The 26,173-nt window shown below is 38.4% G+C and overlaps 1 protein-coding gene across 1 annotated transcript in view; it reads left to right on the forward strand.

Moving 5' to 3' along the window:
- Positions 1–26,173, forward strand: part of ZSWIM6 (zinc finger, SWIM-type containing 6) — an 87,582-nt gene that overhangs the window by 12,241 nt on the left and 49,168 nt on the right. Inside the window, exons 4-5 of the mRNA XM_014550500.1 lie at positions 10,955–11,103; positions 14,288–14,438. Of these exons, the coding sequence (XP_014405986.1) occupies positions 10,955–11,103; positions 14,288–14,438 (300 nt within the window). The remainder of the gene's footprint in view (positions 1–10,954; positions 11,104–14,287; positions 14,439–26,173) is intronic.

The following is a 26,173-nucleotide window of genomic DNA, read 5'->3' on the forward strand; positions in this document are numbered from 1 at the left end:
CCTCTAGTCTATAATAATAAAAGGGTAATATGCTAATTAGACCGGACATTCTTCCAGGCGCCATTCCAGATGTCTGGGGCCAGAGGGAAGCAGCCCGGGTCCCTGGTGCCTGCCAGTGGCCAGAGGGAAGCAGCCTGGGTCCCGGGTGCTATAGGGAACCTGTGCTGGCAGCCAGGGGAAGGAAGACCTATGCTTGCACGAATATTCGTGCATCAGGCCTCTAGTAATACTAATAATATAACCTAATATAACCAAGTTTACCTCCTGTTGGGATTTCTGTAAGAAGAGAGAAGAAACCAATTGAGGGATGGATGATTATTGGAAGTCAGCTTGCTTTTCTCTGACTTTCTGGCACATATTTCCTCTTTTACTTTTTCTCTTGTGCTCGTCTTTTAGCGACCTTTTTATGGGCTAGTCTGTACTGGGCAGATGACAACAAAAAGTGACAGACTGAGGGGAGGCTGTGACATTGGAACAGTGCGGAAGGGGGTTTATTTCCAGGGCCTAACGAATCCTAAAAGTAGGCTAGACTCATCCCTTACTAACTGCCATATGCCCAAATATACCATCTCCGTCAGCCAGATGTAGAAGGGATGTATTCACATGTCCATGAGGGTTGGCACATCTCTTTCACTTCTGATTTTGTGACTCTTTGTAGTAGTATTTCTGCAGAAATCTAGGAGGCGCCTGTGATCCATACTGCAAAGGTGTACCTCTTGTACTTCTACCCTACCCAGATGTGTTTGTATAATTTTCTTAGATCAGATATTCAATTTGTTTGAGAGTGGTTCTTACTTATTATAAACTAACACCATCAATTCCATTCATGCTGACTGTCTCACTAAACTTAGCCTCTGAATGCCTCTGTCTCTCCATGTCTTATATATCAATCTATTCAGGCTCCCCCAGATATTACCAAACACACACATACTTATTCAGTCCCATGTTCATGTGTAACTTATGTGTACTTGATTGTAAGCTCCATCAGGGCCAAAATTATGACCTGTGTATCATGGTAGCCTTTCTAAGGACAATATTTAAGAAGTAATAGAGCCTTGCCTGGGTAGCTCAGTTGCTTAGAGTGTCATCCTGATATGCCAAGGTTGTGGGTTCAATCACTGGTCAGGGCACATACAAGAATCAACCAATGAATGCATAAGTAAGTGGTACAACAAATCAGTACTTCTCCTCCCTCTCCCTCTTTCTCTCTTCCCTCCTCTTTAAAAATCAATCAATAAATTTTTTAAAAAGTAATAGGCACAAGCAATTTGTTAAGCAAAAAGTAACACTTATTTTTTTCATTTCATTTTGTTCTTAGTATAAATTTGGAGATTTTTTCTTATAGACATACATGTTCCAAATCTAACATTGAGAACCAGTTGGAGTTGTTTGGAGGCTTCATGTCACATCTTTCTTCCTTTTATTTTCCTGTAGATGGTTATATTCATTATAATTGGACTTGCTATTGCTATTGGCAACCAGTTTTTGCAAGTATCCTAGGGAGTTAATTTAGTTATTACAAGCATATACTTTATATTGTAGAACATTCTGACATTTGACAGTTGGTGAAACAAAGGTCTGATCAACTGGTGGTCAATATAATTAGCAAATACATTCTGAAGGAGAAAATAAAGTTGCTTTAAATATATTATCTCAAAGTGCAGTAATGTGAAATTTAAAATTTTTAAAAATAAGACTGTATCTTGGAAAAATGTATGGTAGTATAGAAGTATGTGAACATGAAAAGACAAGTCCTCATTGGCTCCCCACTCCCAATAGCTTCCTCCTTAGTCTCCAGTAACACCCTACTCCCCCAAGGCAACCACTGTTGACAGTGTGGTTTATATTCCTTGAGGCCATTTTCTTTGTGCGCACACATATGTATTATAAAAACAGTTTAGAAAACATTTTTCTGCAGTTTGCTTCTTCTCTCAATATTTGTGAATATCTTTTTATGTTAGTATAAACAGGTCTATTACTGTTTTAAATTTTGTGTAATATTTTATAGAATGGATATATTTACCCATTAACCTACTGAATGATTTTTGAAGTTGTTTGTATTTTTTCTGACTATATACAGTGCTGCTGAGACCATCCTTTGTGTGTGTGTGTGTGTGTGTGTGTGTGTGTGTAAGTAATTTTGAATAATAATAGTAGTAAAAATTTCTTAGCAGTAGAAATGCCAGAGCAAGTGGTATATGCATTTTGAATTTTAGCCTTATTGCCCAACTAGGGGCCCAGTGCACTAATTCATGCGCCTTGAAAGGAACTGTGGGCCGCGAGGCTGTGGTGGGTGGGCACAGGGGCTGGTCTCAGCTCTTCCTCCGCGCCCCCACTCAGTCCCTCCCTCCACGGCCCCTGGTCCCCTGTCTGCCGGCAGCACCACTCCCGCCACCGCTCCCACGTGCTGCTGGCGCTGGCCCCGCTCACATCCTCTGATGGCACGGAGCAATTGGGGCCAGCACCGTCAGCGGGTGCGAGCACCGGGTGGGACCGTGGTGCACGGGAGCAAAGAATTTACAGTAACCACCAGAGGCTTGACCCGATGACAGCGACTGGCGCCCCACCTTGGTCTGGTGCCCCTGCTCACCTGCTCCACCATCCCGCCACGGCCGATGCCCACCATGTTCCACGCTCTGCTGCCTGCTGCGGATGCCCACCTTGTTTTGCGCATGCCCCCTGTTGGTCAGCACATGTCATAGCAACCAGTTGTTCAGTTCGGTTTCCCACCGTTTGGTCTATTTGCATATTAGTGTTTTATATATATAGATTTTGCTCTAAAAATTACTGGTTTTACTCTTAAGTTTTAACTAAAACTTGATGATTTAAATGTGGGTTTTTTTAAATTGATGGAATATACAGTCATGTACAGGTGATACTTTTTCCTTCACATGAAAAAAATATTTTATTTACCAAAAGAGGAATAATCTTAGAACTTAACTCTTAATTTGGAGGAATTACATCTCTTACTCAAGAGGAATTTGCTAGGGTAATGCAAAGATAGCCCAAAACTCTTCCTCCTTTTCTTTTCACCTCCAAATCTTGCCTTTCCTTACATCCTGTAGTCATCTCTGACATTGCCCCAACTTTCATAATTTATAAAGGATTGCTACCAGCTGCAATCAGCTTCCTCAACATCCCTCTCTCCTTTAATTAACCCTAAGTATCTCCATGTTGGCTGGATGAGCTTATACATGGGTTTCTTGTACCTCCCACTATAGGACTATTCAGAGTGTTTAGGAAAGTTAGAAGTTAGACAGCCTAAGTTAAAATACTGGGGATAAGTAATTAATTCTCTTCAGGTCTCAATTTTCTTATTTGTAAAATATGGACAATAAAGAGTGCCTATTTCATAAGGTCAGGAAGGTTAAAGGAGTAAATACGAGTAGCTCTTACCACCGTTATTATGATGTGGTAATTGGCATGAGTCTTCATAGGCAGTGATAGATAACTGAGGAAGATATTTGTGAACCAGTTTTTAAAACCATCTTTTAAAATAATCTGAACAACCCATTCTTGAAGATTGAAAACATTTTAGATATCTTTTAATAAATTTGAAGAGTTGGATTATGTAAAATTGAGACTTTCTGAGAACATTTCTTTTAAATATTTATATTTGTGTATCAAGTAATTGTTAATACATTTATTAGCTAACTAATGGAACATGATTTACCTGTTATGCACTCTGTTTATACTCTGCATTTTTAAATGAGCATTGGAGAATGTACAAATACTTCATTGCTCTTTGTCCCTATAAAAATACATGATTATTTCTGTACATGAATAAGTATATTATTGAACTTCTGAAGTAAATTAGATGATAATAAAAGATGAATAATACAATCAGATGAGAGGAAAATAATAGAGGAGGAGCTATAAAAACCCTGACAGGCCTATTTTAGTTCCCTGAGATATATGCTGATTACAGTGCTGCTTCTTTCCTTCCTTGGCATTTAGCTGAAGGGAAGGTGGCTTGTTTAGGGAGCAGAGCTGGCACATGCCAGGGCTCCCTAAGTCATTAGCTCCATGATAAAGAAATCAGGTTGTCCTCTAACAGCTTCTGGAGAGGATATCACACTGTATCATGGCAATAGAATTACATGGACTGACCATTGAGAATAGAAGGTGATGAAGGATCTGTCTGTTTCAGCTACCACAAAACTATAAATTGAAATTAGTCACTACTTTGAAATGAGGATTTAATTAAGAATAAAATTTAAATATTTTCTCAAGTGTTTTTATTTATTTGCTGCTGTTGTCCTCTCTAAAGAAAGGCTTTTTTGAGTCTGAATCACTTGAAGTTTGCTGCCTTGCCTCCTTCTTGGTGCCAATAGTTGATGTCAGGATTTTGCCTTCAGCTTGTAAGAGGTGTACTGGTGCCTTTGTAAACCACAGACTTTTATATTCCCTAGTTTTAACAGCAGGCATTACAATGGTAAGAAAGGCATTCTTCTACAGGTCCCTCAAAAGAGGCTTAATTCATCACTTCCGCAGTGCAGACATCTGCCTGTATTCTGCCTATATAAACTGAACTTGACAATTTAATTTTAACACAAAAGAACACTGCTACATACATGTAAATAGTTATAGCATTATTTTGGACAATGGAGTTACTAAAGCAGTTAGGTCACAGTTAAGAGGAAGATGTAAACTAAAAGCCGTTCACTTCTTTGAATTTGCTTCCCAGCAGAGTAAGAGGAGAAGAGAAAGCATTAAGTTCCCCACTAGAAACCACAGCTATAGATAATGCCACATACCAAACGTAGCATAAGCCAGTTGTGAACATGTCTTAATATCTCAGTTTAAAATTTGCAGAATGATTTGATGTTTCTTAGTGCTTAGAACCAACTATTTCTGTGACATGAGACAGATACCTCATTCAGTGTGTCTCTAATGTGCTTCATATAGTACACTGAGAGGCCTCTGATGCTTTAGGACCCTGAATACTTTTCAATACAAAGAATGTGCCACCACGTCTAACATTCTCTCCAAATATAGAATTCTCCCCCGACTCTTACCCCCTATTTTTATCCTGGCAAAGATTCCAATCCAGTAGGTCTGAGGTGGTATTTTTCACAGTGTGCCTCAAGAATTTTCATATACACTTAAATTTGAGAACCGCAGGGGAAAGGGGAGTTTTGATATTGGGATAAATCAAACTAAATTAAGTAACAGATAGGGGAAGCTAAAGATTTGACAGTGGTTCTTCAAGTCTGTGATTTCTCCTTTGCTTGCCTCCTATGGTATTACATAACCAAGGTAGGAGGGTAAGTCAGATCCACACTCCCCAGTTGGGAATGAGAGACAGTTAAACTGTTTCACTTTCTTCAACAGATGATTTCACTTTCCCTGAAGGCTTGCAACTTTGACAAATTAAGCTTTGGTAATAAAATGCTCACAAAGATTAATGATACAGTTATAAAAAGTTATAGCATTTATAATTATATATAAGAGTAAAAATATGATAGGTTTTAAAACACTTTACGTGGACCATTTAATTTCCATACACAGATTCTGGTTCCTGCCCAACTGGGGGAATATCTAAGAGTAAATGTATATATACATGAATGATGTTTCTCTCTGCATGCCTTTTTCAAAACTAAATGTTGAGAGATTTGTCTTTGATAACAGACGGCCATTAACAAGTACAAATAAATTTTGCAAATCTGCATTTTATACAAGGCTTAGGCAACACTTTAATGCATGTAATCAAGACATTAGGATTTGATTAGTTAAACTCTATCATTGAAGTTTAATAAATGAATTTTCTATTTTAAGGGGATCATCATTGTAGACATTTAATTTTCTGGACTATAATATATATTATACATGTCTTACTCCTAAAATGTTGAGTTATACTTATAGTAAGTTTATATCAACTAGTTATCTTTGCTTGCATTGCAATGGCTAAGTGAGGATGTTTTCTACAGAGCCACATGAGATTTCTAACTTTTATTATCTAGTTAATTTTTTATCCCTACATTATAAATTTTAGGGTTGAGGAAATGGAGACCTAAGGAGCTTAAGTGATTTTCTGGAGGACACGGTTTTTCTAAACTGAGCCTAGAACTGAAGACTTCTCAATTCTAATCCAGGATTAGGAACCCCACACGTCCTCGCAACTTGTGTGGAGACTTTATTAGCCTATTTGCAGTAAAATTTTGTCTTTGGCCATTTTTCCTCTGCGTTGCCTCCTCCCTCCCCCATTTGCTCAAGAAGTAAATTAAGTTTAGCCAGGCAGGCATGGCTCAGTGGTTGAGCATGGACCTATGAACCAGGAGGTGACGGTTTGATTCCTGGTCAGGGCACATGCCTGGGTTGTAGGCTTGATTCCCAGTGTAGGGTATGCAGGAGGCAGCCGATTAATGATTCACTCTTATTGATGTTACTATCTCTCCTTCTCCCTTCCTCTCTGAAATAAAGAAAAAAAAGAAAGAAAGAAATGTTAATTCTAATACTAGTTCACAGCCCCCCAATAAAAACCACAACTTGATTTCCTTAAGAACTTGAGAAACATAATTTCATGTGTTTAGACATTTGCTGTTAGATGTCTTTCAAGATGGACAAGAAGAAAAATCTGTATGCATGTAAATTAAATGATTCATTAAAGGCATTTTAAATCTGTCATATATTTAAAAAATATGATAGTGTTTTAAAACCTACTAGATTATAAGGAAAAATTCATTGTGTAATTCAAGTCAAATAAAAGTGATTCCTGATTATTATTCCTAGTATTTCTCTTTCTTAGTATGAAAAATACAAGAATTGAGTATATCCTGAAGTTTGGGAGAGTATCTGAATGTTAACTCACTTGCCACTTAAAGCCAAGAAGAAGCCTAGGATTTTCTCCAAACCAAATTAAAATCTACTTAAAATATCTGGATATTTCTGTGGCAAACAGAAACTCCAAGCCTCATAGAGCTCTGACCCAAGCAGCGAAGGGTAGCACAACTCCCTCATACCACAGGACAGTCAGCCCCCATCCATGTCCTTCTGAGGCAGGACTCCTTGTAGGTCTGTGCCTGCAGTTTCCAATAGAAAACAATTTTAAAATCATAAAAATTGGGGGAAATAACCATTCTGAGGGTAGAAATCAGAGGAACAGTGAGGAATGCACAATCAGTACCTTGTCAGAGTTTTCTCTAAGAAGAGGATAAGAAGGGACATGCCAGATACCCCAGGATTTTAGGAAGATATTGGGAAGAGCTAAAATATAAAAGTTGAGACTCTATAGTTTAGTTGTTTGGGAAGTCTCTTCTGATGAATGCACGTGTCTGCCAGTCTCTGTGTGTTCTGTGTCTGTCTTTTCCTAGAATCTAGGCAATTGGCTGGATTAGGGACTCTGAATCCCTGTGGGATACAGATGTAGCCCCAGTAAACTCTTCACATCATTGTTGTATCCTTAAATCTTCCTGTACAAGAGAACCATGCTAGCAGATGCCTACAAACATCTGTGTCATTCCTTAAATTTATCTTTAATTTACGGTTCATAATCCTTGCCTTGATGCCTCCTGGATTCAAACTTTAGTTCCAAGGTTCTGGGATATATTCTTCCCCAGGGGAGAGAATAAGACTGGATTTGGCATTGTGGCTGAGGATAAGTCATAACAACTCCTAACCTGTTTCTCCTCTCTAGAACAGGGATCATAATATATGCTCATCTCCGGCGGACATTGTGAAGAGAAACTGAGGTAGTGAAATAATGTGTTTGAAGACACTAGCAGTGGTTCCTGTTTGATAGGAGTCATATGCATGCCTTTCTCCCTCCCTCTTTCCCCTTCTTCCTCCCAATACTTGATTGCCTGACAGTGACAAACACTAGCTAGGTATTAGGAAGCAGTCGTGAGCAGGGCAGATAAAATCCTTGCTCTCTGGGGGCTTAAATTTCTACCTAGTACCTACTTGGAACAGCTTTCTCTGCCTTCCAAAAGAGCAATCTCTCCTGGTCTTCTTAATAGACCACACATTCCCGTTGCCATCCTTGCTGATTCTCTTTCCCAGCCTTTAAATGTTGGGCTTCATGTTAGATGCTCTTTTTATCCCATACTACCTACAACAGGATACCCTGTTGATATCCTGTCCTCTCTCTTGGCTATTTCAAAGGTACTTCAAATTCACCACATCTAAATGTGAACTCATGACCTAAACACTACCCCTCCTACCCCTAAACCTGATCCTGCTCCAATGGTCTGTGTATCAGTGAGTTTACAATATCTTGTCCAGTTGTTTAATCTAAAAACCCGTATGTCTCTCAACCCTTGATCTCCCATACCTCACATATCCACTTCTTCAAGTCCTATTGATTGTCCTATTTAGTTCTCCATTTCTGTTCTCACTGCTGTTTTTCAAGCGACCACTTCATCCTTTGTACAGACCATCAAAATCTCATCCTCACTGTTCTCATATATTTTTGCTTCCCAATCATTCACACTTTAGAGTGATACTTTTTAGATACATAAATATGTTCACATGGTTCCAGAATTTGAAAGTATGAAGAGGTACTCAGTGAAGAGCCTCCTCTTCTCATGAAACTGTTACTCATCCTAAACATTCTTTCAAGATATTTTATGCATATGTAAGAAAATACTAACACACAAGCTGTTTTTAAAACTTTATTGTTTATTAAAAAGATGGTAGGAATGGCCAGGGAGAGGTTAATGGGAGAAAAAGGAGACATATGTAATACTTTAAACTATAAAGAATTTAAACTAAAAAAAAAAATGGTACACTATATATAGTTTTCTTCATCTTGTTATTTTTTCCCAATCAACAGTATATGCTGGATATCTTTCCATTGTAGTACATAGAGAATCTTCTCATTAATTTTTATGGCTGCTTAATATTTCATGGTACAAATATTGAAATTGATGTACATCAGGACAAAACATCTTTTACTGTCTAGAGCAATGGTTCTCAACCTTCCTAATGCCGCGACCCTTTAATACAGTTCCTCATGTTGTGGTGACCCCCAACCATAAAATTATTTTCGTTGCTACTTCATAACTGTAATTTTGCTACTGTTATGAATCGTAATGTAAATATCTGATATGCAGGATGTATTTTCATTGTTCGCGACCCACAGGTTGAGAACCGCTGGTCTAGAGTATTCCATTCTTCCAGTTTGGATAACCTTGTCATGAATTCCCATTCATTACTCTAAGGGGGGAAAACTGAGATCACTTGCCAGGGTTCTCAGGGTCTGGCCCTTCTTCTCTTCTCCAGGGTTGTCTTGTATTGCTTTTTCCCTCGTCCTCTACTTTGTTGTTCCTTGGACATGAACTATCTTTTATTTACTCTACATACCGCATCCCTTCCCACCTGAGACCTCTGCTGAGACCTCTGCAGGAGCTCTTAGTCTCACATGCAGACCCAGACGTTCAACGCAGGAGCTGCCGAGCTGTGGTGACTTGGCAGTGGCAGTTCTCGGGCGACGCACCCGGAACCAGAGAGGAAGGAGCCCGATTCCAGGGTGTGTCACCGGAGAACTGCCCTCTCACAATCCGGGACCCCTTGGGGGATGTCAGAGAGCCAGTTTTGGCCCGTTTCCCCACAGGCCAGACCGAGGGACCCCACGCACCACCCCAGGTGCTGCCGGCCAGGGAGGGACCACAGGAGGTTGGCTCCAGGGAGTGTCCACCTGTCTTGCCCAGTTCTGCCCTGCCAGCCACCCTCTAATTAATTTTTTCAATGTGCACAAATCCATGCACCGGGGCACTAGTTATTATATATCTGTATGTGTGATTATTAGATTGATATTTACCTCATACACTAAAAAGTGTTTCTTATATAGTGAGTTGCAACCCCTAAGGGATTATGAAATCAGTTTTTAAAATTATGACAAGATCTTTAAAAAAAGGAACTGGAATAGAAAATACCAGACCTCTTTACTTATAGTAAGGGTATTTTTTCATCATACTGTCCTTCAGATTAATAGATAGATGTGATCACATAAGCACCCAGATACATAGGTGTATTGGTATGATGTAAATTGTATTTCTTATTATGGATCTTAGTTAAAAAGAGTTTGAAAGCCATTGAACTAGATGATAAATTCTGTGAGGATAGGAATTCTATATATTTTGTAAACCATTCCATTCCCAAATCTAGCAGAGGGCACTCAGTATATATGCTGGCTGAACAAATGAATGAAAGCACACCTTCCCAGAATGGTTTATAGACCTACTGTCTTATTCCTCAGGACTAATGGATCCTGGTTATTATTTTATTAATAAATAATGAAACATAATTTTTACCTGCCTAAATATGTGGGTGATTTTTAATTTCTAAGGTAGTCTACATACAGGGCTTATTACATAGCTATTATCTTTTGTGTGTACTTCAGCAATAAAATATTTACGCAGTTTGGCAAGGTGATACTACAACCTGGTTTAGTACAACAGCTGCACTGCCTGTTCCCATGTGGCTTGATTTCCCTTTTTAATCTTCAGTTTTGTCAGCATGTAGTTTATACAGCAGCAGATAATGGTGAAGGCTTCTTGAATTAATATAGTAAAGAGAGAAATACTCTGCTGAATTTAGTTGGTTTCATGTTTTTCTAAGTCTTTGAAAAACATTTTCTTAACATGTCCTACACAGTAGAGGTTTATAAACATCACGTATTTACAATGAGACACTTTTGTGACTTTTTTATTCTTTAAAGAACTTGTAAACTCATCTCCAAAGGTAGAATCTCTGATCTTAAAAAATGGGAATATTTCAGTTCTACAGTAATCTGCATTTTGGCTTAGCATAAATTAGGAAAATCCAGGAAATACAAGAATGCCTCTTGTATTTATTTTAAGTCATAAATTTGTATGTGTAATTGACTTGAGATTGGATTAAAAAGTGTTTAGGCAAAGAGTACATAATCTTAATTCTTTTCAAGTTTATTATCAGAGCCCTTTTAGCACAGCCTTTATCTAGCATATGTGTTATTTTTTCTTTTTATTTCTAGGTGCTCCTGATCCAACAGCAGGTGCTAGTATAGATGATGAAAACTGCTGGCACTTAGATGAAGAGCAGGTTCAAGAACAGGTTAAACTGTTCCTTTCCCAGGGCGGGTACCACGGATCAGGGAAGCAGCTTAATTTGCTCTTTGCAAAGGTATGATTGTTTATTTTTAAAGAAATATTCTAAATATATACAAATACAGCAGGTATCTTTATATGATCATGTTTACAATAGTGTAAAGACTTGTCTTTTGAATATTTTTTTTAAGAATACATTCTAAGTTAATCAATTAGAAACTTCTGTGTTCTAACACAAGTATTAATTTGCTTAGATGTCATTAGACACGATGCGGAACCCTTTTTTCTCTCTCAGTTCCTATTAATAAAATTGTGACAATTTATACAATTTTGAAAAAACATTCCCATACTAAAGCCAAAATAAATACCTTAATGGTATTTAAAATGCCGTTTTGTCCTTTTCTAATTAATTTCCCCAGCATCTTGAATATAGCCCTTAAAAGGTGCTTTATATTTTTAGTTTAATAATGTCAGTATCTTTAAATTTGTTTTAAAAGCATAGACTTTGAAGTCATATAGACCAGGGTTTAGATCTAAGTTCAAAATCTTACTAAGTGGTGAAACTTGGAAAGTTTTTAAAGTTAGTTTCCTCATCTGTAAAATTAGCTAATAGTAGCATATCTCCTCAAGTTGTTATCATGGTGTTAAATGATAATGGTGTCTAACATGTATTTGGGCCTTGGTAAATGTTAATTTTCATCACCAAAATTTGATGACCTAAGAAACAAAGTTAGCTTTGTTATAAGTTCTGTGTGAGCAAAAGTTGTATCTGTTGTTTTATAAGAACTTTTAGTACCACAAACACAAATCTAAATATTGGATAAAATGCTTTTTTAATCATATTAAATCATTGTTTTTTCATTGGAGTTACAGCCATCATTACTGGTATTATATTCAGATTGGCTTTAAGGGAACAGATAATTGTACATTGATACTTTTGTTAAATAATCTTTCTAATATTCATAATAATTAAAAGATGTCTTTCAGTTCAGAAGAATTAGAGTAAACTCTGTTACTAGTTATGACCAAAAAATAGTGTATTCATCATATTCTCTTAATAAAGACTTATTCCATATACCAGGGGTGGGGAACTTCCAGCCTATGGGCTGTATAAGGCCCACAAAATCATTTGGTCTGGCCCTGCCAAGGCATGAGGGGTAAGTTAATTAAATGTTTGACAAAATATAACAGGCTAATTTTTAAGCTGATAATTTGTATGGCCTGAGAATGATGTTATAAATATCCAAATGGCCCTTGGCAGAAAAAGGTTCTCCACCCTTTCGGCATATACCATACAGAGATTGCCAATTTTCTGATGATTAGATTAAAAAAATATACTTAACTCTAAAACTATTCCACACATGATTTACTCATCTTTAGTAACTCATAGTCACTTCAAACTCCTTTAATGCCTCAGAGTCAACAGTCTGAAAATTAATTACCATTATGCTATAGATGTAGTACTGGCATGTTGGTTAATAGTACTGGTTTATATGCTTACTAGTGCTTATTTTCATTGTTATTTCTAGCTGAGTAATAGGTTAGAAATTTATCAGGAAAGAAAACATTAAATCAAACTTGATATAGTGGTAACTATTAAAGTTTTAGTATATTTAGACACACTGAAAGTATTTCATAGTCTCATGCCAGCAGAATACACTGTGGCCTAGTAGAAGCAATGTGAAAGAGGTGTTAGACTGGCCTTCATTAGTAGTTTTTATCTGTATATGATGTATATATTACATATGACATATGAAGTAACATCAACTTCTAATTTTGGGAATGGCATAACTTTTAGTATTCAGTAGAGTTAAGACAGATCTGGGTTCTGATTTTGTCACCATATATTTGACCCCTTTAACCCTTTGTACTTTAACTTGGTTTTATAATTCATAAAATGGGGATTATAATCTGGCCTACTTTATATGGTTGTTATAAAGATTAAATGGTAAGTATAAATGTAAAAAACTTTTAAGTATGATGCACAATAAATGGCAAGTCCTTCTCTTTCTTCCAATATTCATCTTTTCGTGAATTTTTAGTGCTTCCATATTAGTAATAAACTCCTTTTTAAGATTACTGAAATAACCTTCCTGGAAGCACAACCCTTGTGGTTTACTGTAGAAGTGCTCAAATTCTAGAACCTATGAGGGGATTCCATCACTTGTTAGGGTACCAGCCTGAGGCAAGATGTATTCATCTGGAGGTTTGAGATGCTTTATTGAAGATCTGCTATTTCCTCCTCATTTGCTGTTCACAAAGAGAATCTTGAATCAAAGGACCCACTTCTCCTTTTTCACTGTTCATGACCTTGCTTTAGGAATTTCCTATAGAGAGAACTGCTGGTATTCAGCTGGGATTCTTGTTGAAAGCATAGCTGTGCACTTTTGGAAAGGATGGTTTCATTTAGGGTTTCCTGTTAGCCTTGTGTTTCTTTTCTTCCTTTTATTTTGGAAATGTAGCACAAGAGTAATGGACAGAGAGCTTGAGGTTCCAGCATGAGAGACTGAGAACTTCCTAGGGCCCTGGTCATGATTCTGCTTCGTGGATTGCTCGTTTAGAGCCAAAAGAGTTCTTGAACCTACAGCCCTGTTCACTTTCCTTTTACCATTGCAAAAACAATCCATCGAAGTGAATATGATACTGTTCTTTATGCCACAGAACTTGGGGTGAGAGAGAACTTACTGAAATTACTAATTTACCTCAAAAATTGAAGAGTTGCACAACTTTCTGAATATACTAAAAACCACTGAATTGCACAATTTAAATTGGTGAATTGTATGTATGTGAATGTTGTCTCAATAAAACTGTTTCTAAAAAACTGCAGGACAGATGCTATTATAAACATCATTAGGTTAATTCAGAAGATCCCTAAAGAGTTCTTAGTAGCTTGCTTTTTAGGCTCACCTCTTCTGGTGGGAAGTGCAATCAACTGGAGAGTCAGGAAGATGCCAAATGATTTGTCTTCTTGGTTTTGATACTGTTTTTCTGGAAGCTAGCAATTTTTCTTTTTGAATTGGAAGTTAGTCAAATTTCTTTCCTTGTGTGGATTCTAAAACAATATAGAAAAACTAAGAGTCAGTTCTTTGATTCAATTACCATTTAGGGTAGAAACCAGTTTTAACAACTTTTGTTTGCTTAAGAGAGTTGGTGTTGAGAATTAACTGCCCCCCCCCCCCCAAGAAAAGTGATCTGTCTCTGTATTGCTATTTGTTTTGAACATTTTTTTAAAAGTCTGTTTTGTTTTTTCCCCCCACTAGGTTCGGGAGATGCTGAAGATGAGGGACTCTAATGGGGCCCGCATGTTGACCTTGATAACAGAGCAATTCATGGCTGATCCTCGTTTGTCACTTTGGAGGCAACAAGGCACTGCGATGACTGACAAATACAGGCAGCTCTGGGATGAACTGGGTAAATATAAGTTTCCTGACAGATTGCCATTGAGTTATATGGATGAAGACTATGTTGAATGTTTAAAGAGCATGATCAGTGTATTGCTGAAGAGAGAGCGCTACTCCTATATGAACTTGTTGCCATTATATACTGGGTAGAAGATAGGGAGAATAAGAACTTTGCAGGAAACAATCTTGGCAGGGTTTGGAGGGAACTGTCTGATCTTAAGGAAAGTGAGCACAGGAATCAGCCTTTAAATATTTGAAAAACTGTATTACTTTGAATAAGTATTTTGTATAAAAGTTAGTTTTTTGTTTCTAGAGTAATATTGTGATCAATTCAGCTAAAATTTGGCTGTTTTTCCCTTTTGCCTACATTAAAAATATCAAAAGTAGTTTGAACATTCATTTTATATTTTGACTGTTATAGATTAAAATGAACTAATGATTATAAGAATGAAAAATATAGAGCAGACTCTAATTTTTATTGCTTTCCAAATCCTTGGTGGTAAAGATACTAATACAGCAGGTGGTTGAAAAAAATGAGAAACAGCTGTCGTATTCACTGGGAAATGTTGGGGGATGACTCTCGTTACCTAATGCTCATTGCTAAAGAATTAATAATTTACTTATTATTTTGTCTTTCTATTAAGGAGTCTATGTGGCAAGTGGAATTTTTAACCAGTACTTTATTGTGTTTGTATTAATTTTAAGTTCTAGGTATATTTACTAAAACATCCTAGTCTAAATGCAGTTGAGTAGTAGAAGTCTTCACATCTTCATACCTGTCTTCATCTTGCCTAATGATGGGGAACACATCCTGCTGATTGATCCCACATCTGTTCTAGACCAAGTGAAACTTGCTGATGAAGATGCCACATGGTCATAGTAATTGGAATGGACTTTTGAGATAAACTCATTTACAGATAAGGAAACTAAATTCTGAGGAGGTTAGGAGACTTCCATAAGATGACATTGTATGACGTAGGGTTATACAACAAGTTGGTAAAGAATTTGACATGCAAGTTTTCTTCCCATTAATAGAATGTGTGTTCAGGAACTTGACTGTGGATGGCAACTCTTGGTAAATGTCAATTTAATCTTGGTATTTTCCTTGGGGACCTGAAAGAATAAAGGCGATGGCCTTTCCCCCCAATTAATCTGTAATGTCAGTAGATAGTTTCAGTGTATTGGAGGGATGTTTGGGAGCATGCTGTAGTGGTTAGAAAACATAGGCATAATGCATGGTTTAAACAACTATTTTTATAGAATACTGAGTGTTTGACTTTCCTAAGTAAACCATCCTCAATTTTGTTACAGTAAATGTTGAATTCAGTAGTTGGTTTATGATGGTAAAAAGGACTAGCATTAAAAAAACTATAATGAAGGGAATCATTTAAGAAAACATTATTGGATTAATGTTAAATGAATAAAATTTAAAGAACTTTAGTACTTAGAAAAGCTTAGGATTACAAATAACTAGTAAGAAGAAAATACCAACTAAATTTTTTGGTTATCAAATAAATACAAGTGATATAGCCAAAACTCGTATAGTTCACATTTAATCCCTTAGTCACATCTTAACTTTTCCAAGTTGGTTTTGAAAATTATGTACCTCAACCCTTAATCAAAAGTATAAATTCTCATTGGGTGCAAGTTTCCATGAGCTGATTCTAGTTATACCCTCTGATGACCTTCTAATTATGGACCAGGCTCTATTCAAGTTTGGTTTCAGTCCAGGATGAAGAGTACATCTTCTTGCCCTATGTTTTCTTTTATCACACCCCATCCCCAAATAATTACTAGACTGCTATAAATTCTCCTATGTGTTCTGGTGGTGAGCAGAGGTCACCTGCTGTTTTAATGGGGTCTGAGCTCTGTGAAGAATCCTACTTAGAACAATAGCTATCACATCTTAATATTCATTCACCAAAAAATTAACTAAAAGTTGCTTCTGGACTACAAAGGGAAAGGATTTTGGTTCTTAATAAAATGGGGGAATTTGACTTTGTGCCCCTGCACTGGGCTCACATTGCTTCAAGGCTCTGCTCTGGAATTAAATGCTGAGCACTGCCAGATGCCAGACATTGAGAAGAGGCTGAGTTTTGTCGGCAAATGGGATCTGCAAGTTAATTGGTGTTTTCTGCAGGCTTCTGGCTGTGAAATGAAATTGGAAGCCCTTTAGCCACATGGATAATACAGGACTTGAATACAAATGTCACATGTCACCATCAGGACCCACTGTGAGACAATAGTGTTCCCACTCCAACACTGCGCCATTACAGATCATTTAAATATGGGGATTACATTTAAACTAAAAGCCCCATTTGCCTTTTACTGCAATTTAAATGTCCTCTTAGCAAAAGCTAAGTGACAAATTAAATGAAAAAAGTGCCCACATTTTTAAAGCTGTAATGCAAAACAACCTTTTATTGCTTCTCATGTGCCACGAATGAATCATTACACTTGTCAACCCTAAACCAAGCCATAATTGGAGCAGCTACTGTTATCAAAGTGGGGCTGCTCTGTGACAGCTTAATAAAGCTGAAACTGTTAAATTAAATCTCAGATGCTTAACTCCTTAGCACTGGTGGGTTCGATGGGTCCATTTCTGGCAATGACCAATACACCAGAAAAAAATATTTCCTGGCATGAAAGCTTTACTCTGACGAAAGTGTACAAGTAAGACTATCTTGGCTAAGTAACTCTGCTGCTTGGCAGGGGGGTTTGGAGGCATCTTGGCCAGATTACAAATTTTTTTTTTATAGGATAGATATTCCTCCTCCCCCAAATTTACAATATTCTGAGTATATGTAATTTATTAAAATTTAAGTGTTGTTGATTTAAAATTCGTTTTAAAAAACAGCAGTCACTTAACTTTTTCTCTCTTTCAGTTAAATATATGTAAACTTTTTTTGAGGTAGCAACAGGCCCAATTTCTTCCCCCATTCTCTGGCTAACAAAGGAACTAATTATGCTCAGTTCTTCTTTTCTAAAATTAGTGCCTATGATATTCATTTGGTCTGAGTTAATTTTGTGATTTACTCCCTGATTTTCATAATGTCATATGAAATAAATACAAATGAATATTAAGCTTCTGTTTAGTGCATCTCATTTGCAGATACTTTGTCTTATATGTGAATCAATTTTTCATATATTAATTTTACTTTCTCTACATGAATGTTCATTTTCTTAAGCATAAGGCAGACTTCTCAAGAGGAGTGTTGTGTCATAATCAGCTATAGAAAATGTGTGTATTAAAATCTTAAAACAGAAAGCCCCTTGCAGTGGTAGAAGCTAAGTTGCACATTTGACAGAGGCTACACAGCTAGTAGAGCTATAGAACACACACCTCTTGAATTGCTTTTGTTATTCTGAGACTTGCAAATTTTCTGGAAAACAGATCACAGATACTACTTGGGATTTCGAAGAACAGCCCAGTGCCATTGGTGGCGAGCACACCTACTGGTTAGCCCTAATAGCTGTCTATTCAGCACACTTAATTACCATGGGGGTCTTTCGGTATGAGGGGATATATTGTAACCTCTCATCTGTGTTGATGGGTCTCTTCGCCTTAAATGTTTCCTAGACTGTAATTTTACTTTGCTTTTTAAAACTATAGGTTGTGGCTGCCAGTTTATTAAAACCTAATTAAAATGGATGTCATTAGAGAAAACAGTTAAATAAGATTTAATTACAGTTTTATCATGGGGGAAAAGCCTTAAATTTTCACTTTCAAGTATTACATAATATCCCCTTCTCCCCCATATTTTAAACACTTAACTTTCTCTCTAAGCTGAGTCATGTGTTTTGCTATTTAGCATATCAACCCTGTTTCTTGGGGAGATGTTATTGCAAGAGCCTTGCATCTCTGAGCTGTGTTCACTCGGGTCACTTGAAAAGATGGTACCTCTGAGTTCTGTCCAAAGCTTTTTATCTGGATGCCTAACTCTATGTTAGCAGAAATAGCCATAGTTAGGTGTTTCTTTCTAGTTCAAATTTCATTATAAGGTTAGTTTGACCACTATTATTAAGCAACAGCTATAATATTGCTGGACAGATTGAGTAGGTTACAGACTCAGAGCACTTGAAATCAGTATAAATCTGTTTAGCAGTAGAGGACTTAGTTTATCCATTGAGATCACATTTATTTAAAATACTAAAAATTACCTATACCATGGACCTAGAAAATGCTGTTCCTTCTACATTTCCAGATATAAGTAGTCTTTTCTCATCTCTGGGCCTATTATTCTACACCCACGCACATTTTTTTTTTAATCCTCATCTGAGGATATGCTTATTGATTTTAGAGATGGGGGAGGGAGAGAGAGAAAGAGAAAGAGAGAGAAACATCAATGTGGGAGAGAACATGGATTGGTTGCCTTCCAGACATGCCCTGACCAGGAATTGAACCTGCTACCTAGGTATGCCAGTGTGAGAGAGAAACATTGATCAGTTGCCTCCTGTATGTGCCCTGACCTGGGGTCAAACCTAAAACCTAGTTATATTCCCTGACTGGGAATCAAACCACGGTCTTTTATTGTGTGAGATGATGCTCCAACCAACTTAGCCACCCAGCCAGGGCTACCTATAACATTATTCTTGAATAAGGAAGAAAACATATACTTAAGTTACACATTCTAGAGGATATAGTAAGACCCTTTGTGCACAGCCAGAAATAATACTCTAAAGGCTCTGGTTTGGGGGGTAATTGTGGAGAAGTTTCTGGGAAATGCCATCTTACATTGCTGAAAGCTGTAGGCTAGGAACCCCCTCTGCTCCCTCCTCCCTCCACCCACACACACTGTTTTAAGCCCCTTAGTTTCTGTGGTAAATTCAAACTCAAGCTTTCCACATTTTGAAGTTGATGGCGGTTAATGAATGGCTAAGGAGTAACTGCTTCTCATTGAGAACTAGAAAGCATTCCAATATGGTTTACCTCCTTGCTAGTGCCATGGAGAAAACAGCAATTCCCAGAGCCCCATCTTGCAGTAAGAAGATGACACTACAGACTTGGAAACTTTCTTGTAGCTGCGACTGCAGAATGTTATCCTAATGAACCACATTATCAGGGATTGCTTGGCACCTACTAGCTTGTCTTCCTTGGGTACAAGGAGAATACAGCTTTACCACTTCAGTGCCTTCTTTCCAGAATTCTTAACTCTAGTTTCTCTATCAGTACATATTTAGCACTTACTATGTCCAGAGGAATAGATGTATGAAATATTTTATTGTGACAATGGTACTGGTAGGAAGGTGGGATTAGAGAGCTGCCAGCCATCAGGAGACACGAGAGATTAGAACAGGCATGAATGAACTGAGAAGCACTTTGATAGGGTAATTTATTCCCTTTTTAGTACAAATATGTGTACAGATTGAATTTAACATGGTTTTACAAGATGTTTATGAAAGTGAATTGTAGGGAATACTCCAGAAAGAAGGAATAACATGAACAAAGATAGGGATGAGCTCAATTGAGGGATGAGCTCAATTCATTATAAAAAATGTTGCCTTCAATCCAACCTTGTTCTTTTTCCATGTTAACTTCAAAGGGAAGAGAGAAAGAGAGAGGATCTAGATTTTCACTTTGTTTTATTTCCCATTACAGTCCAGCCACTATATCAGGCACTATGCTAAGCACTTAGTTCATGCATTGTTTTATTTAATTCTTAAACAGTTATTAGCTCTAATTTATCAGCTGAGAAAACTGAGGCTTAAAGAAACTGCATAACTTGCCTAAGATCACAGCAGCAGAGCAGAAATTTTATCCCAGGTGTCAGTGACTTCAAAGACTTAACCACCAAACTAGACACTGTCCTTAGCCTTTTTTTTTTAAGACTGTATAATGCGTCTGTTAGGCGGTCTCTCTGCTAAGTGCAGAGCAGGGGACCAAGTGAAGATTATACCTAGATGGCCGTAAACCACGCTGTAGAAGCTGCTTGGCCTGGTCTGCCCAGCCGTGCTCCCTCGGTCCTGACTACAGTGGTCAGCAGAGCGCACCTCATCTAGTTGCCCGTTTGTTTCCAACGCTCTAATTTCAGATTCTGAAAAAACAAACACATTAATGTAGAATAGGCAAACATATGCCATTGAGAACTGCATTATATGTTATATATTAAGATATTACATACTGCAGATGGGATACAGTGAAGTTTTGATCTCATTTTTCAGTCCCCTTTGCTAAGGAGCAGGGAAGACCCTTAGGCTACTGTCTTTGTCCTGGCCTATACAAGGCCCTGATGATAACATGGTTGTCAGCACTTGTTTACCTGATGTGGTCTGTAGGCTCTGCAGACCCTTCCTGCGCACAGGCTGGGCTGTTCTCCTCTGGAATGGGGCTGTGAGTTCCTGTCTTGGTCTCTGCTTTCCCCTTATTATTCAGAGCTCCCTCTAAATACATGGGCTTTGTCAATTGTGTTGCTCAGGAGACTTTGCTTCCCTCCAGCACTGTTCTCAGAATGGTATCTGCTGCTGGGTCCTCATTACTGGGGTCTGGTTTCTTTCTCTGTTGTGTGATCCTACTGCTTTCTGTCTCTTAAAACTGAGACCTCTCTGTTCTTGGGTCAGAGGCCTCTGGATTCTGTTCTTGTCTGGGGATGGGAAGGAGGGGTTTATTCTCTGCTTCTTTAAGTAGGCAGAGTAATTTCTAGTTTGGGTCAGAAGTTAACCAAAAGAGAAGGCATATTTCTGTACAGTTAGCAAACCTATGATAAATACTGTGTAATGCATCAATCAATCATGCTTCTTTTTGACTGCAGCTGCTAAGATTCAGTATCCATTCGGTACCCTGTATGTGAAAGTAGAAATAAAGAGAAAACAGTTTAAATAAATATTAATATCAAATAGTAGGTTCTCAAGATTAAAAGAGAGCTTTACAGATAATTTAATCCTATTATCTAACAAGTTGGAGAGTCTTAATAATAGTCATATAAGGTATTTAGATATTTGGATAATTTGTAACAACACTTGAGGTCACCCCTTTGTATATTTTTATAAAACTATTCTAAATACCATGGAGATTTAATTAGGAATTAAGATGCCTTATGATTCATTGTATACTTTAGTGTTCTATATCATATACGTAGCATGCTGGTACATTATTTGTACCAAGAATGGGTTCCAGTTACCTTTTCATGCTGTCTTTTTATTTGGTCCATGAGTCCATTGGTAGTAGATGCTACTCTCAAATTAGTGGTTAATAGGAATGTAAGAGCGTAAGTAAAACGTGTCCTTTTCTTCCTCATAACAATTTAGAAAAGTTCTCCTTACTTTTCCCACTTCCTAAGAGTTAGTATTGCACTTGTCCTCAAGAAGCTGCCACCAAAGGGAAATGTAGCTGGAGGAGTCTCCTTGCTAGATTGTGGATCTCAAGAGTGTGAAAGTGAAAATTATTGAAGTCATACTAGGGATAATTTCCTTGCACTATTTCTTACCCTGAAGTGGCAGCATACAAAAATTAACAAGGTCTGAGAAGCCTCATTTAAACAATCTGAGATTCCCAGGGGCTTCACAGGAATCAGGGATGCCAGAAGCTAGAATAAAAAGTGGAAGCCCAGGACTGAGGCAGCCACATACTTATACACTCTTCTCTGGATGCTGTACAAATGTTCTCATAGTTCATTTAAGCTTAGGTAGGTTAATGAGGGGTGGGGAGAATCCAGGGAAGTAATTAATATTGGTTATGCCTTAGACAGGGGCTGTTCAGACACTGCCTCACAGAGCCCTAGGGTAGGAGGGAAAGGAAGAGAGAGCAGGTTCTTCTCAATTCCAGCAAGGTGACTTTCACCACTTTACACTATGCTTTCCACCAAGATTTCTCTAGAACAAAGGATTCTGAGATTCAAAATGCATGCTTGATAGTCGTACTCATAGACTTATAGTAGCTGCTCTTCTTAGAGATATACCAAAGAATAACTTTTTTATTCATATAAAAAATTTCCTCTTACATATTTTAGGGGGAAGACAGGCTGGTAAGTGATTTGCAGCAGATGAATTTTTGTGAGGCTGCTGTAATCTTGTCTGGTAATTGTATAATTTTGTTTGAGTGTTTTATTTAAAAATTCCAAATTGAAATAAAAATAGGACTCTAGTAAAATACAGGTGCCTTCTGACATTAAATTGCTTGGATGAGTTAGTAACTGGTTTTCCAGTTATTTTCTCAGGCTCTGAACTAAAGGCAATAGTCAGGAGTAGTGATAGTAGTTGTCTAAAATGTGGCTAACTCAACTCTACGCCTTCTGTTGCGAAGATAACCTTTGAAATAGAAATCCAAATCTCTGTGATGGTGAGCTATGGCCAGCCGGACCTTGTTGACTGTGGGTCATGCTTTCCAACCCTTTTCATTTTGGGTTACTCTAGTAAATTTCAAAATTTGCTTCAGCAAACCTGGAGGAGAGAGTGAGAATCATTCATAAAATAGGTAGATGTAAGCGATCAGCAGTCTTTAAGTGCCATAGATTGGAAGCCATAGTCTTTGCAGATGAGCAAGGGCTGAAGGGTTTGGGTGGGAGGAGTTAAAGGGCACTTGGGTCAAATGTAAGCTTGAAACTGGGAGAAAATCCCATTAGGAGGAATGCTTTCAAAACGCTGCAAGAGCACAAGAGTCTGATCTCCAAGACCAAGTCATCTAGAGATTTTTGTGTTGTTTTTTTTAACCACTAAACTACTCACTCTATATTTTGTCTTTATTTAGGCACTTAAACCAATTTCATAGCTATTCTTTTTCATCCCTGTGTTAGTGCTCACTTGATAATCCTCACTCCCCCCCTTTTCCCTTCTTGCCCACTAATTAGAACACTGATTGTGACACATTTTTAAAGTTTGTTTTTCTGTAAAGGTTGAGAAAAACATTGTGCCTGGCTAGAGTTTGGTGCTCAGTAAATATTTGTGAATAAAAAGTGAATGAATAATTGAGGTATAATACTAGTCACCTATTTGGAAGCATTAAGAAGCGAGTACTAAAAACAATGATTGACATTAATGTTCTCTGTGTCCTCAGTTTTCTTTTCCTTTTCTTCTTCTGGTTTATCCCACCTTTTCCACCTATGTATAGGTAGATCTTCATGGGTGCCTGTGTATGTGTAAAAACACACACACATACACACACACATATGCATGCACACTGGAAATACAAACAGTTTAGAGCACAGAAGGGCAATGATTCCCTCTTGCCATCAATGCTGCAGGTAATCTATTGCATTAATCAGCCAGCCAGTGGGAAATGCATGGGGAGTGATTATACTATCATACACAATACAATCAGCATGAAGCACTTGTCAAGACCAATACATCAAAGTTTAATTCGGTAATAGAATGAATTAGAGCAAAATGAAACATTGTATTCTCCGAGAAACTCGGCACCCATCACAGGTTCTTTCTGAACTCCATAGAAAAGTCAGTGCATTACAAACTGTTTCTATAAATAAAATTGCAGTTCCAATATGACAGGATACTGTATACCCTTTTCCTTGCTATTCTTATACAACCATAGTGCTATAAATAGTCTATAATCATAATGGTAATTTTTTTTTTATTTTTGGTAGGGCTCCTGATTAATTTTTTTCTAAATTGGTTCTCCATGATAAGTGAAAGGAAAGATGTTGTACCAGTGGCTCAGGGAAGGCACTTATTTATAAATATGGTTGGTGGACAGCAGAGTGACAAAAGCCTGTTATTTACAGTGCCCTATGGTAGGCACTGCCATTGAGGAACTTACTGTCTAGTTAGAAAACAGATGAGTAAGTGAAAATTAAAGCAGCCCAAAACATACTAAAACAACCTAAGAAGTGAGGTTATATAAGGTAGGATGCATTTCAGAAAATTTTGAGGATAGATCTAATACATTTCATATTATATGACACTGTTCTGTATCATTTTATAATATACTAGGGGCCCGGTGCACGAAATTCGTGCACGGGTGGCGGCGGGTGGGGGGGGTGTCCCTCAGCCCAGCCTGCCCCCTCTCACAAACTGGGAGCCCTCAGGGGATGTCCTAGTGACGGCTTAGGCCCGCTCTCTGCTCCCCTTGGGGAGCGGGCCTAAGCCGCAGTCTGGCCTCCCTTTGTGGGAGGCAACGGGGCTGATCAGGGGAAGGCACCAGCTCTATCACCCCGCTCCTGCAGCCACTGCCAGTCACCGCAGCCAGCAAGGTGTTTTCATCAACACGGACTCCAGTCCCTTCACCATGAAAAAATGACAACTTTCTTTAGGCATTTTCAAGATGTATCTTTCATAGGATATGACATTTCTTTATTATTTTTTTTTAAGCCTCACATGAGGATATGTTTCCATTGATTTTTAGAGAATGTGGGAGAGAAACATCAAAGTGAGAGGAACACTTTGATTGGTTGCCTCCAGCATGAGCCCTGACCTGGGTCCCGGCCAGGGAGGAGTCTGCAACCTAGGTACATGCCCTTGGTCAGAATTGAACCCAGACCCTGCGGTCAGCAGGCTGAGGCTCTACCCACTGAGCAAAAACCAGCTAGGGCAGGATATGATATTTCTTAGCCCTCCAGCAGCGGACCTTTGTTTTTTTCGCCAGGAGAGTGGTGAAAAACCCTAGATCACCTTTTTGGATTCTTACTACCCAAGTTATTAAGAATATTACCAGTGGCATACAGGGAGCTTAGCCAATGAGCGGTCAGAAAAGATGTTTCCTCTGTAGTTCACACCGATCCTGGCTCAGCCCCCTGCCCAGGCCTGACGCCTCGTCCGGAGGCATGACCCCCATCACCCTCCGATCGCCGGCTCAGCCCCCCGCCCACGCCTGACGCCCAAATCCCTCCAGTCGCCGGCTCCACCCCCCGCTCAGGCCTGACACCTCAGCCAGAGGCGTCAGGCCTGGGCAGGGGACCCCCAGACCCCTCCAATCGCCGGCTCCGCCCCTCGCCCAGGCCTGACACCTCTGGCCGACGCTTTAGGCTTGGGCAGGGGCTCTCCTGCAGCGCCGATGGCCGGCTCTGCCCCTGCTCAGGAGCCCCCTGGCTCAGGCCCTTCCTATGCTGCTCAGGGCACACACGGGGCCTACCTCGGAGTGACCTGGGTGCCGATGATGTTCCCGGGACCCAGGCCGCTGGGCATCTATGTATGCAAATTAACTGCCATCTTTGTTGGGTTAATTTGCATACTCATCCGATTGGCTGGTGAGCGTACCAGAGTGACACCAATTTGCATGTTTCTCTTTTATTAGTGTAGATATTTAAAGGTAATTCCTTGTCAGACTTGACCATATTTTTTTCAAAGGGACAAATGAATATAAGCTTGCCAGGACTGTTTTCAAAGCCTTCAATTGGAATATAAAGAATGGGGTTATTTGAGCCAGACACTCTTTAAAAGTACAGATTCTAATTCTCATATTTACTAACGGTGTAGCCCCGTACAAGTCCCTTAGCTTAGATAGAACCTCAGTTTCTTTATCTGTAATATGAGCATGATATTGATTCTTAAGGCCTAAAATAAGATAATTTAAATAATGCACATATCACTTTCTCTTTCCAAGACACTTTTGTCAGTGTGGGGATAGTAGATTCAGTGGAGAAGAGGCATCCTGAAGACCTAAAGAAATAAATATATGTATATGTGTATGTGTATACGTGTGTATGTATATGTATGTGTGTGTAAATATATATATATATATATATCTACACTAATAAAAGAGAAACATGGTAATTAGCGTACGACCGCTACCCTTCCCATTGGCTAATCAGCATATCCTTATGCAAATTAACTGTCAGCCAAGATGGCGGCCGGCAGCCA

The sequence above is a fragment of the Myotis brandtii genome, unplaced genomic scaffold, assembly GCF_000412655.1.
Source record: "Myotis brandtii unplaced genomic scaffold, ASM41265v1 scaffold115, whole genome shotgun sequence".
NCBI classification, from domain to species: Eukaryota; Metazoa; Chordata; class Mammalia; order Chiroptera; family Vespertilionidae; genus Myotis; species Myotis brandtii.